Source organism: Mandrillus leucophaeus, unplaced genomic scaffold, assembly GCF_000951045.1.
Source record: "Mandrillus leucophaeus isolate KB7577 unplaced genomic scaffold, Mleu.le_1.0 Scaffold298, whole genome shotgun sequence".
NCBI classification, from domain to species: domain Eukaryota; kingdom Metazoa; phylum Chordata; class Mammalia; order Primates; family Cercopithecidae; genus Mandrillus; species Mandrillus leucophaeus.
Genome location: NW_012103120.1, coordinates 2,792,303 through 2,805,399, shown reverse-complemented (window position 1 = coordinate 2,805,399; position 13,097 = coordinate 2,792,303). Strand labels below are relative to the sequence as shown.

Genomic DNA, 13,097 nt, shown 5'->3' with positions numbered 1-13,097 from the left:
TATATTTTTATTTATTTATTTATTTATTCATTTATTTTACTTCTAAGGATGTGAATCTGCTGACATATGACTTGTAGCTCCTTGGTAGGCAAAGGTCAATGTGTAGTAATTCTTGTGTGCCATTATCTTGAGGAGCAGGATGCTTGCATAGACTAAATTGTCTTCCTATATATTGCTTCTTTAGTTACAGAGGTTAAAACTGTAAGTATAAAATGAAAAAACCAGTGAGGGACAGAGAAACTTTGGATGTGATGGGCCTCTGGATGCCCTGAGAAGCATTTAATATCACTTATATTCATATGTAAGTGGATGTATGACCTGACTTTAATCATGAGGAAACATCAGACAAAAACAAAGTGAAGAACATTCTATCTGAAAGTGGCCTGTGTTCTTTAAAATGTCAATGTCATGAAAGATGGGGAGAAGAGGGCTGTGATAATGGTGGGGAATTAGTCCAGATTAAAAGAAATTAAAGAGACATGATAACTAAATGCAATATGTGATCTAGCACTGTATCCTGGACTGGCAGTGGAAAAAATGCTAAAAAGACATGATTGGTACAGTTCCAAAAATTGGCATATGGATGGTAAATTAGATTTATAGTATTGTATTCATATTAAGTTTCCTAAGTTTGGTGACTATACTATGGTTATGTTAGATAATATTTTGTTTCTGGGAAGTACATTCCCAGAAATGTGTTAAAGAGTAGAGGGGCATGATACCTGCACCTTATTCTCAAATGAGTCAAGAAAATAATAGTGTGTGTGAAGAGAGAATATGATAACAATTGTAGCACAATGTTAACAGTGGATTTGAGTAAAGACTATACAGGAGTTCTCTATTTAAGTCTTGTAACTTTTCTATAAATTTGAAATTATTTTGAAATAAAAATAAAACTCTATTCGATGTTTTCTAGCTCTTTCTAAGGCACAAAATGATGTGATGGAAATGAAGATGCAGTCAGAGAGACTTTCGAAAGAATATGATCAACTCCTGAAAGAACACTCTGAACTTCAGGTGGGTGTGACATGCACTTTATGCGCCTAAATGTTTTGAAATAGTAATTACCTAAGTAAATTATTTGGGTTATTTGTCCCTAACTAATCAAGATGATGTACTTAATCCTGGCTTTGTTAAATGATTTAAATAAGCCAGATTTTTACCTAGAGGGTAAAGATTAGTACATTGCAGGAAAATACAAGATAATTATAAGGAATTGCTGACGTGCATATTTACAGCATTCCAGTTTTGGTGAACTTTTAAGCAAAAGAATTAAGCCACAAAAATGGCAGCACTGGAAAACAGACGGGTTCTAGAAAAGATGAGTTTTGCTGTTTGGGATGTTTGCCATATTCATGCCAAAATGAGGCCAGAATTTCAAGTTCCACATCACACTACTCTTGTCTCAGTGTTTTAGACATATCAGGCCAAACACTTTAGCATTCAAATTTATTATTTACCTCCAAATGTTGATTTGAAAGATGGAAATGGGGAAAAAAATGTTTCAGTGTTAAAGCCACAAAGTCAGATCTGGGCCATAGGTTTTATTTCTCTTTCTGTCTAATCCAAGAAAAGAAACGTTCATCCCTGTTAGGCTTGTCTTTCCTCCCTCCCTTCTGCTACCAGCCGGTAACCTGAGTTGATTTCCCAGCCACACTTTGATCAATTGGGAAAGAGACCATTCCAGAGGCAGCCCTGGCCTTGCTTCCCAGTTTCTCCCAAGACAGACTGGTTGGGCTTGTCTTCAAAATTTGGCAGCTTTTGTGGCTTTCAGTCAGGACTTTTTACAAATGGTAGCTTTTTATTTCACTGTACACATTTCCCTGCATCTTAATGGTCATGGTATCTCCAAGGCTCAGCACTGTTCCTGGCACAAGGCAAGCAGGCACTATACTCATGGACTTTGGAGTCAGACATACCTGGAATACCTACCTATACCTGGCCGCATGCTAGGTTTTTTATCTTAGGCAGGTTATAGCATCCCTTTGGGGCTCACTTCTTTCATCTATAAAATTGGAACAATAATGATGCCTGGCTCACTGGATTGTTAAGAGAACTAAATAAAATGTGTAGGTTTTTTAGCACTATGCCTTCCTGACAGTAAACACTCAAGAAATGATAGCTATTATCATCATCATCTGTATTACTTCATCTGTAGGAATTTTGCTGAAAGAATGACTTATTCTCAACCAACCACTTTGGCCTTGGTTTAGAGCCAGTCATGAAGTAATCTAAAGCACATGTTTGTAATCTGATAGTTCCGCTTGGTTTGCATCTTTGTTTTAACTAGCCTACTTTGACAATAGCAGAAGACAAAGTAGCCAGAGAAGGGTGAATACCCTGTATGCTCCAATCCCAGGAACACTAAGGGCTCAGTTCACATGGCCCGGAGCAGATAGGTAGATTGTCAGCAAGACCACCCCTTCCCCAGCGAGAAAATAGAGATCCTAAAATAGCTGACCTATTCAGGGCATGATAATTATTCCATGGTATCTTTCAAGATCCACATTGGAAAGTAAAGAAGTCACTTCAGAGATCTCTTGCCTAGAAATACAACATTTTCCCCCTATTTGTGAGATGAAGGTTTACTCGACCAGGTTAAGTATCGACATTAGTGGTCTTTGCTGCGATGTCAGACATACTTAGATCCTTGAATGGAGAAAGGAAAACCAGAAGTATGCCCTCAATTTCTTATGGCCAGTATCCATTGTTGAATGTCTCCATTGTGATAACAGCCATTGGTTCTCTTAATTCTGAAGAATATATGTAACAGTGAGATTTCCTCAACCCATTTCCTCCCCACAAAAAAGCCACAGTCAGCCTGGAGCTGCTGCATTCTTGGTAAAGGATGTAGAAAGCTTTTAAGAGTGATTCCTGACTGGGCATGGTGGCTCATATCTTTCTTTAATCCCAGCACTTTGGAAGGCCGAGGCAGATCACGAGGTCAGATCAAAACCATCCAGGCTAACACACTAAAACCCTGTCTCTACTAAAAATACGAAAAATTAGCCAGGCGTGGTGGCAAGTGCCTGTAATCCCAGCTACTCAGGAGGCTGAGACAGGAGAATCACTTGAACCTGGGAGGTGGAGGTTGTAGTAAGCCGAGATCGCACCACTGCACTCCAGCCTGGGTGACAGAGCGAGACTCCATCTCAAAAAAAAGTGATTCCTTCCCAAGAAAATAGTTGTTATACCTGTTTCTGTGGAAAAGACCTGGTCCCAGATTATGCCAGACACCATGCCAACAGTAGGGCCTTGTTTGATAGCACATTTAGGACTTGATCTAATTTCTGCTTGTATCCAGTTTTTGAAATATTTAATAGATGACATTTGTTGAGAGTTTACTCTGGACTAAGCACTTGGCTAAGGGCTTCATATATGTTGTTTTGTTTACTCTCCGTGACAGCTCAGTAATTGAAACTATTTTAATATTCCTATTTTGTGAATGAGGAAACTGAGACCCAGAGATGTTACATAATTTACCCAAAGTTACTAGAAAGTGATAGCATTCAAAGTCAGAGAATCTTTCTCCAGAACCTCCGTCATTAACCACTATGTTCTTTGGCCTTTGCTGGTCATTGGATTGTGTTCTTAGATCCATTCTCCTCTCACCACTGCTTTACTCTGTATCTCTGGGAGGTCTGTTTCCAAAGCTTCCTTGCTGTCTGACTCAGTCTGGGCAGGTTTAGCCAGTAGCAGGCACTAGAAGACTGAAGGCAGGAGGAAGGGGAAAGCCAGGGATTTCTTCTCCGCTGTAGGGGCCTTCTCCTTTTTGGCTCCAGTTCCTTCCCTCCATGGGCTCAGGTCCCACTGGGCAGCTTCTACTTACTGGCCTTCACACCTGGGCTTCATAGCCCTCATCCCTCCAGCCCAAGAAGTGGTGGTGGCTTTTATACTATTGATAATCCCAGAGGTGCCTTACCACCCTGTTTGATGTGTATACTTTTTCATCACCTATAAAACCAATTTCCCATAATATCTCTGTTTGAAGGAAAACAAAATCTCAGCTCCATAGTATACCACTTCTGTAACCCACAGATGATTCATTTGACATCTGTGCTCCTCAGGTACTTTAATACTTAAATAAAGGTTATAATACCTTATGAAAATTAAAGCAGATCCTGTATAAGAAGGCACTTTATATATTTCTAATCAAGAATGCTATTTATTATGTCCTAATTGGTTACATTTTTTTTCCTTCACCTACCCACCCCCGACCATTGTCCAATATGAGACCCTGTATAAGTTTCTCAGATTTAGATATCATCGAGTGCCCTGTTTATTTGTTTTGTTCTGTTTTTTTTTTTTGTTGGTTTGTTTTGTTTTGTTTCGTTTTGTTTTTTGAGACAGTGTTTCACTCTGTCACCCAGGCTGGAGTTCAGTGGCACAATCTCAGTTCACTGCAACCCCCACCTCACCAATTCAAGCGATTCTTGTGCCTCAACCTTCTGAGTCACTGGTACTACAAGCGCATGCCACCACGTGCAGCTAAGTTTGGTATTTTTAGTAGAGACAGGGTTTCGCCATGTTGGCCAGACTGGTCTCGAACTCCTGACCTCAAGCAATCTGCCCACCCGGGCCTTCCAAAGTGCTGGGATGATGGGCGCAAGCCCCCATGCCCAGCCGAGAACCCTTTTCTTTAACTCTTGAGTGTCAGTGTTCACCATCTGAGCCCTGCTTGAGAAACAAAAGATAGTTATAGACCCTCTATGGTAAAAAGCTCTATCAAATTGTCCTCATGAATTTTACTTCTGTTGTCAAACTAATCTTAGATATTGAATTATATCCTAAGGTTCTTTGGAACTAACTTTCTGAATTTTACATAGTTGACATACTTTCAGTGGAACAATCATAAAACAAAGGATTATTAAAATCTTAAGGAAACAAAGGTTAAAGAGGGAAATGCTGATTTCTTTACTGTAAACAGATCCCAATTTGCATATTTTACATCCTTTTGGATTTCCCCATCTGATCTCCTCCCTGTTATAGGCACTAAATAAATATTAGAAAACCGTCCCTTCAAAACATGAAGTCTTTACCTTTCCTTATTTGCCCTGCCTCTCTTCTAAAAAAAGAAAAACAGAACTAACTAGAGATTTTTGGCTGCACAAAAGCATCAGCACCTGCCAGTTTTTCAATTTCATTTTGGAAAATCAGCCATCACTTAAGGGACTTGTCCATAATAGCTTCATTAAAGCTTTGATTTTTATCAAAAGGGGCCACACCTGTAAACCTGTGAAAGTAGTATGTTTACCTCCTGTACTGTTGTCGTCTTATTTGATTGCAAAAGTTAATGTTACTAAAGTTGCTATGTAAGCATTAATGTTCAGCCCGAACAAGAACTTGACAAACTTCTTTATACAAGCAATAACACTCTGCAACTCCATTTTATGAGATCTTTTTCTTGACGTAGACATTTACTTTCTTAGCACAAGTGATCTCTTAAGATTAATTTCTATTCCATTTTCCTTCAGTTTTAAATGATGTATTATAGTCATCTTTATAACATGATCAGCCGAGTATAATTTGAGAAGTCAGTTCTGTTGGCAAATATCTGAAGGACAAAATCAAAGCCGCCCTAGCTGGGATTTTTGTCCCTTCCTTCTTTTCGTTTGCCAAAAAGCTTAATTGGGTTAACAGTAGGGGAATTTTAGAAATCATGTTTTCCTGGTGTAACCTGTGAAACAAAAGCAAAATAGATTAAGGCAAGGGGAAAAATGAACTTACCAAGAGCGTTCTTTTTCCTAAGCAAAAACCACAAATTTTATAGTTTTTAAAATTTTAGACTTTCTCAATCCTTTTTTTCACATTTAATTATTCTCATAAGTATACATAGAAGAGAGAATGTTTTTTAAAAGTCCTTGTCATGTCTATGAATTGTTTCTCTTTGCTGTACTACATAAATCATATTTTTTTCCTTACAGGATCGTTTAGAAAGAGGCAACAAGAAAAGACTGTGAACTTTATAAAAGACGCTTGCAATATACTGTGTCAAAATGATAATTTTGTTATGTTAGCCTCTAGGAAATTTAAGTTCAGAAAAATGCACTATGACCAGTTCATAATTTTTTTTAATGTCACACATAGGTTATATTGTAATGGCATTATCAAAATAGTTGATGATGTTTCAGAAATATTGTGAAGTCTGTATTCCAGCTCTTAAGAAAAATACAAGCATGTTAAATACTGTATTTACATATTGATAATGTCACTGATATATGGTGGCTGTTTACCAATAAAAGGAAAAAATTCCTTGGCCGGTTACTTCCAAAATTAGAAGTTTTAAGTTGCATGAAACCATTAATAGCCTTGAAAGCTTTGATGAGTTTTCAGTAATGATCACCTATTTAATCAGATGATGATGTGTTTGAAAATAGTGTTCAATATCAGCAAATTTGTACACAGGGAATGTAAATAAGGATAACTGATCAGAGTTATCCACCGTATTTATAAAGAAGAGTCAGAAAAAACAATGACCTTAGTTTTTTTTAAGCCTGATGATACTATGGTTTACTCTAATAAGATAGCTATATTGATAATTATATTTTTGTTATTATGCCGCTGCACATTTTGGTCTGTTTTTTGTTGATATTTTTGTTAATAACACATAATTAGTAACCACTCTACTGTTTCAAGTTAATCTAGTAATAGAGTTTACACATATTTGTATAACTGCTATACCACTGAACTGCATTTATTTTACAACAGTGTAGAATTCTTGACAAGTTAACATAGAACATATCCAGAAAGCAGTATTTGTTTCCCTTGGTTGTGAGAGTAACTAGCTATATAAATATTACCTCAAAAATACATACACTGGTATCACACAGTCTTTCAACAATGTTTCTATATTCTGAAAGTTAAATATTAAATGCTATTTTTCCATGCAAATATTCATTTAGAATTTCCTTTAGAAGATGGCAGTGATTATAATATTAATATGATTTCAGTTGTTCCAGTGTTTAGACATGAAATCATCTTCCTTGTCTCATAAAAACCTAAATATTTAAAAAAAGGAAAATAATTACTGGAGTTTTTATTTCTCTTGTCTTTGTTTCGTCCTCTGTTTATTATAATTTTAGTACCAACTTCACACCTAGCTAATTTTTTTCATCATAAAGTGGATGAAATGAGCAAGTACATAAAAATTTTATTTCAGATAAAAGTCAGGAGTTACTGCTAAAAAACAGACATGTAGGAGACATTCAACAGGAGTAAGAAATGGGAGTTAGACCATATGGGCTGACAACACCATAAATAACAAGAAAAGGGAGTGCTGAAATAGGAGAGAACTGAACAAATGTTAGCTCAAAGTATAGACTTAGAAATATCAAAGTAAGAGCTATCTGGGTAAATATATAGATATTGAGTACTTGGAATCCTAGCCTACTATGTGAAAATTAAGTCTAATATCAGAATAACATACAGAAAAGTAGAAAATGCACAGTTTTAAAATGGGCAGAGTTAAAATCTAATCCCAGCTTTATCGCTTATTTAGCCATGCTAGCCTAGGCCTCTATTTCCTTGTCTCCGAAATGGGAATAATAAAATTTAGATCAGGATTACTATATAAACAAAGATAATACAGTGATTCTCAAAGTTGTTCAGACTGTATAGTAAGGAGAAAGTCTGGGTGCACTTTGAAAAGCTTGAAGATTTGAAACATTCCAAAAAAGCATTTTAAAGTTTACATTTAAGGGACCTAGGACCTTAACCCTCTCAAGTTTACAGGTCTGAAACTTTAGACCTCAAAAGTTTGAGCAGTTTTTCCAAGGCAACATTGATAGTTAGATTCAGGGCCAGGATGTAAGTCTAGAATTTAGGTATCTTGATCCCCCAGATATCGCTCTTCTGTTTATACGCAGACCAGCTATAATTTGCTAAACAAAATATTGCAATGTATTAGTCAGTTGTGGCTCCAGAGCCTGTGCCCTTTACCACCGTACCCAACTGTTTCACATGCTATGTTTGTTAGTTTTTCCTAGTACTCTCCTTAATAATGGTGGTGTTTAGAAAATTGTATTATATAAGTAAATATTTATTTCATGGATTTAATTATGTTGCATGTTAAATTACTTTCCTTCCCATTGTCAATAATGACTTATTTATGTTGTATGTCTTAGGCTATATTATAAATTCAAACACAGGAATGTTATTCTTGCCTTTTTCCACCAGAATTACATAAAGTATTATTAGACTTTCCTCCTACTTGCAAATCTGCCTGGAGGTACTGGTCTTTAGGAAGTAGCACTTAGCAAGTTCTGGATAAGCACTCCAGAACTTGGGATGAGTTATCCTTGTTGTTTGTCCAGCTCTATCTTGGACCCCAGTGCTGCTAATTAGATTCATGCCTTGTTCTTTAGGGTCTAAGTTCCTCTCTTGGCTATTTACCCTAGTATGCTGAGAACTAGGATTCCCTTTCAGTGACAGAGTCCTGACCTGGAACCCCAATCAAGAGCCTAAAGTTTAACCACTTTCTGAGATATTAGCCTGATGCCAGCAGCCTGCCTGGATCTCTAAATATTACCCATTCTTGGAGTTATTCATGATCTCTGCTTTCCTGCATGTCACTCCTGCTTCATCATTGGACCTGCTAGCCACAGCTACTTAGATGTACCTGAACCTGTTGTCTTGCCCTACCTCTGTGGGCTGGTTCAGTTCTGCATTCCCATTCCAGTGTCCACTGCCCTCTCGCTGTCCCTCCTATCTTAATGCCCAGCCCTACTAACATGACAGACCATTGTGCATTTGAGTGCCCACTATACAATGTGTGACTATAACCATGCTTTTAAGCATTGACTTTAATGTCTAGGATGATCTGTCTAAAGTCCATGGAACCCTCCTGTGTTTTTTCATCCCTTTCTTAGTAATCTTGAAAATCCACTTATAAAATTCTTTTCCTTTTTTTAACATTACTGAATGGCATATTTAAAATTACTTTCACAGTGTTTCTTTCCACTTGGATCGCTACACAAACATGACCTTATTAGTTGCACCAGAAATGATTTCAAACACTTTAGGAACTGTGGTAGGCTTAATTATGACCTCCCAAAAGATATCCCTATACCAATCCCTGGAACCTGGAAATGTTCTCTTCTATAGCAAAAGGTGTGATTAAGTTAAAGTCTTGAGATGAAGAGATTATCCTGGATAATCTGGGTGTGCCCTAAATGCAGCTACTTCTATGCTTAGATAGAAGCAAAGGGAGATATTACCACATAGCAGAGGAGAAAGCACAGTGACCACAGAGGCAGAGATTGGAATGATGGAGCTGCAACGAAGGAATGCTGACAGTCACCAGAAGCCAGAGGAGGCATGGAACAGATTCTTCCCCAGAGTCTCTAGATACCCATAAAACTGATATGGGACTTCCTGGCCTCCAGAACTACGGGAATAAATTTATTGTTTCAAGCCGTCAAGTTTGTGATTGTTTGTTACTGCTGCCATAGTAAATTAATACAGGAGCATACAGGACAGATCTGTAAGGCCTGAACTGAATTTCAAGGGGTGTGGAAAACAATTACCCTTTAACACCACTCCGTCTTCCCCATTAGTCATTTGGATAAGTCAAAGATAGCCTTAACCATCTCCTATCTTAGTTACTTTTCTCCTTCAATAGTATTTCTCCATTGCCATTGCCATTGCCGCTGCCTAATTGCAAGCCATCATCATCTCTCACATGGACTATGACAACCTCCTCATCTCCCTGTATCTTCTCTAATGCTTCTCTCATATACATGCCCTCAGCAGCCACCTGGTTTAAAAGAAAAACAAAAAAAAAACACTGATCGTGTCATTCCCTGCTTGTCTTCCAATTCTTTCCCACTGCAGTAAAGATCAAACCACCAAGATCAAACACCAAGACCTCACCAGGCTCCCATCTACTCTCCAGCCTCAACTCAGTCCACCTGCTCTGCCAGTCACACCTGTATTCTGTTTGTTGTTGTTCTTTCCCTAGGATACAGATCCTGACATGTCTGCATTCTGATTCTTCTTGCAACAAGCCAAATTCTTTCCCTGTCAGGACGTTTGCATGTAGTAAATGTTGCATCCCAGGCCTGTCTGCCTTCTTATCCTGTTTTATTTTCATCATGGCACTTATTGCCATGTGAAATGATCTCATTTATGGTTTGTCTCTTCAGTGATTAACACAGTTTCTGCAGACAGTAAATCAGTGGTTCTCAACAGGAAGTGGAGAGGTCATCCTGAGGGGAACATTTAGCAATACCTAGAGACATTTCTGGTTGTCGTAACCTAGTGGATAGAAGCCAGGGATGCTGTTAAAGCATTCCACAATGCACCGGACTGGAACAAAGAATGATCTCACCCAGAATGTCAGTGTTGCCAAGGTGGAGACATCCTGCAATAGATGCTTATGGCAGAGGGTACTGGTTGTCCCCCAATATCCATTCTTTCATTCATATGTGTTAGTACACGCTCCAGCTTTTGTTGTTTTATAAACAGCTGCCAAACAGAAAGACAACATTTTCCATCTCTTTATATGTAAGTGGAAATAGGTAGGACTGTCATGTGGGGCCAGTTTCTTTTTCTCTTCCTCTGACCTGCTGCTTGAAACATAGATGCTGCTATCTTAGATCATGAAGTTGAGGCCATGCAAAGTGGAGCAACAAGAAGGAGGCTGTGTCCCTGACGCCATAAGCACCACACCTGTCCTGAATTGCTGTGAATAACACCAGATAACTGCAATGCATTGTCTCAATGTCCTAGACATAAATAAAAAGCCATAAATGTTTGTCCTATGCAGCACAAAACCTTTGTATCTTTGCCTTTTATGTTGGGATCTTAATTAAAAATTATATCCTCTACTGTCTGCATGCTCAACTTTTTATATTTGACTTAACCATTATTAATCAGCATCACGCATTGCACCTTCACAATAACTGCATTTCACATCATAAAAGTTTACAAATCTCTCCTCCCTCTTTGTCTTTAGTATGGTGTACACTACCACAACAACAATGTCCTCAAGGACATTCAGGCACATTATATATACAAAGATAGCACATAACAGCTTGATGTGTAAACAAGTTAGGAAAAAGTTTCCAACTTCTTGGTGATCAGCTCTTTTCCTAAATTTGAGCAAAAAATGTGTTTGAAGTGTTGGCTTTGCCCCCTAAACCAGGTGTCTTCCTGGTTAGCCAGGCTTCTCTGAAGTCTTTCCTTCAGAAATCGTCGTTCTCCCTGAAGCACCACCCATGGTAAAGAATTTCGGTCTTTCCCAAGGGCTATCAATTTCCTGGAGCACCAAAGACTCCTAGAGCACCACTTCTCAGCCAAGGGCTTCCTGGAATAACCCTCCATAGAGGTTTACTTGCTGAAACTTTCTTTAAGTTTGTTGATTTTTTTCCCCTTGAAAAAAAATTAATACATAGTAAATGTAGAAATGAAAGAAAAAAATAGCTGTTTGTCTAATTTTCATATATATACACACACAAATATTTACAAAAATAAGATCACACCTGTTTTTATGCATACTTTTTTGTGACCTGCTTTCTGTCCCCCTACATCAATAAATATCCTTCTGCAACAGAATTCTACAACCAACTTCTCATGGGTCACATACACATCACCTATGGGGGTGGGTTTGTTCAAAGTGCAGGGATTCATATGCCCTGTTTACCACTACCACCAGTGAGAATTCCTGCCCCAGGCAACCAGTTTTAGTAATGAGGCTGCCATAACCATCCAGTATGAGAGAGCAGAAAAGGTGGATGAGACCCATCATCCTATGACAAGATATTTACCTTATCCCCTGTTGGTGACATTTCATGAGAATCTTTATTGGCAGAAAATGCTCTGGAATCAATAGAACAGAGTGGTTACATACATAGATTACCTGTGTTAAAATCTCATCTGCTTTATTTACTACCCATTCTGCATCTCAGTTTTTTCATCTTTAAGGTGATTTAGACTCTACCTCAAAGTCTTGCTGACAGGATTAAACGAGTTGATACACGTGAAGAACTTTTAACAGTTTCTCATGGTAAGCTATTCTGAACATTATACAAAGACTGATGCCCCGTCATAAATTTCCTCATCTAAAAACAAAAATCTGATGGAATTTTAAAATGTATTAAAAGTAAAAAGTGTACTGGAGATGGATGGTGGTGATGGTTACACAACGATATGAATGTAGTTAATACCACCGAACTATACATTTAAAAGTGATTGGTTAGCATAACCTCTTTTGTATTAACTACTTGTATTAACCACTTTTAAGTGTATAGTTAGGTGGTATTAACTACATATTATAGTATTAACCATATTAACCACTTGTAAGTGCATTTTACATCATTAAAAACATTGGGAAACAAAAGATGGACCACCTAGTTCTTTGGAATGAAAATGCACAGTGTTGAAACTGGTGGATAGTTAAGGTTGCCTTTTTTTTTTTTTTTTCCTTGAGACAGAGTTTTGCTCTTGTTGCCCAGGCTAGAGTACAATGGCACAATCTCGGCTCACTGCAATCTCCATCTCCCGGGTTCAAGCAATTCTTCTGCCTCAGCCTCCCAAGTAGCTGGGATTACAGGCACCCACCACCACGCCTGGCTAATTTTTGTATTTTTAGTAGACACCGAGTTTTACTATGTTGGCTAGGCTGGTCTCAAACTCCTGACCTCAGGCGACCCACCCGCCTCACCCTCCCAAAGTACTGGGATTACAGGCGTGAGCCACCGCGCCTGGCCTGAGGATACCTATTTTAACAACTGTAATCAGTCATTCCCCTGCCACCCCTCTTCTCCCACCTCAGAGAAAGCACAGAGCCCCATTTGCTCAGGTATGCAACTAATGTTTGCTTATCTGAATTGAATTCAGTTCAATTCTAGTGTGTCAAATTCTTTTCAGATGACTCTTGCCATTCCCTGTCTTTAGAGTGTGTCCTGTTGTCTTAAGATTGTGATAGGATCAGACACAATTTTGACAAACATTCTTAAAATGCATCCAGACACGGATGTATTTCACTTCAAATCCCATTGGCAGATTTGATATTATAAAAGGGCCTGGGTTTGGGGTGTTTTGTTAGTCACTTGAACCTTAACTGCAACTTTTTTTTTTTTTTTTTGAGATGGAGTCTC

General features: G+C 38.1%; 1 protein-coding gene across 3 annotated transcripts in view; it reads left to right on the top strand.

The window, feature by feature from the left end:
- Nucleotides 1-9,813, top strand: part of BCAP29 (B-cell receptor-associated protein 29) — a 41,493-nt gene extending 31,680 nt beyond the window's left edge. Inside the window, exons 6-7 of one of the 3 annotated variants that reach the window (XM_011986371.1) lie at nt 917-1,017; nt 9,197-9,813. In XM_011986371.1, coding sequence (XP_011841761.1) covers nt 917-1,017; nt 9,197-9,355 — 260 coding nt within the window. In that variant the 3' untranslated portion in view covers nt 9,356-9,813. Of the gene's footprint in view, nt 1-916; nt 1,018-5,924; nt 6,761-9,196 lie in introns of those variants that run through there. The other 2 variants (XM_011986372.1, XM_011986373.1) reach the window with 2 other exon arrangements.
- The last annotated feature ends 3,284 nt before the right edge of the window (nt 9,814-13,097 follow it).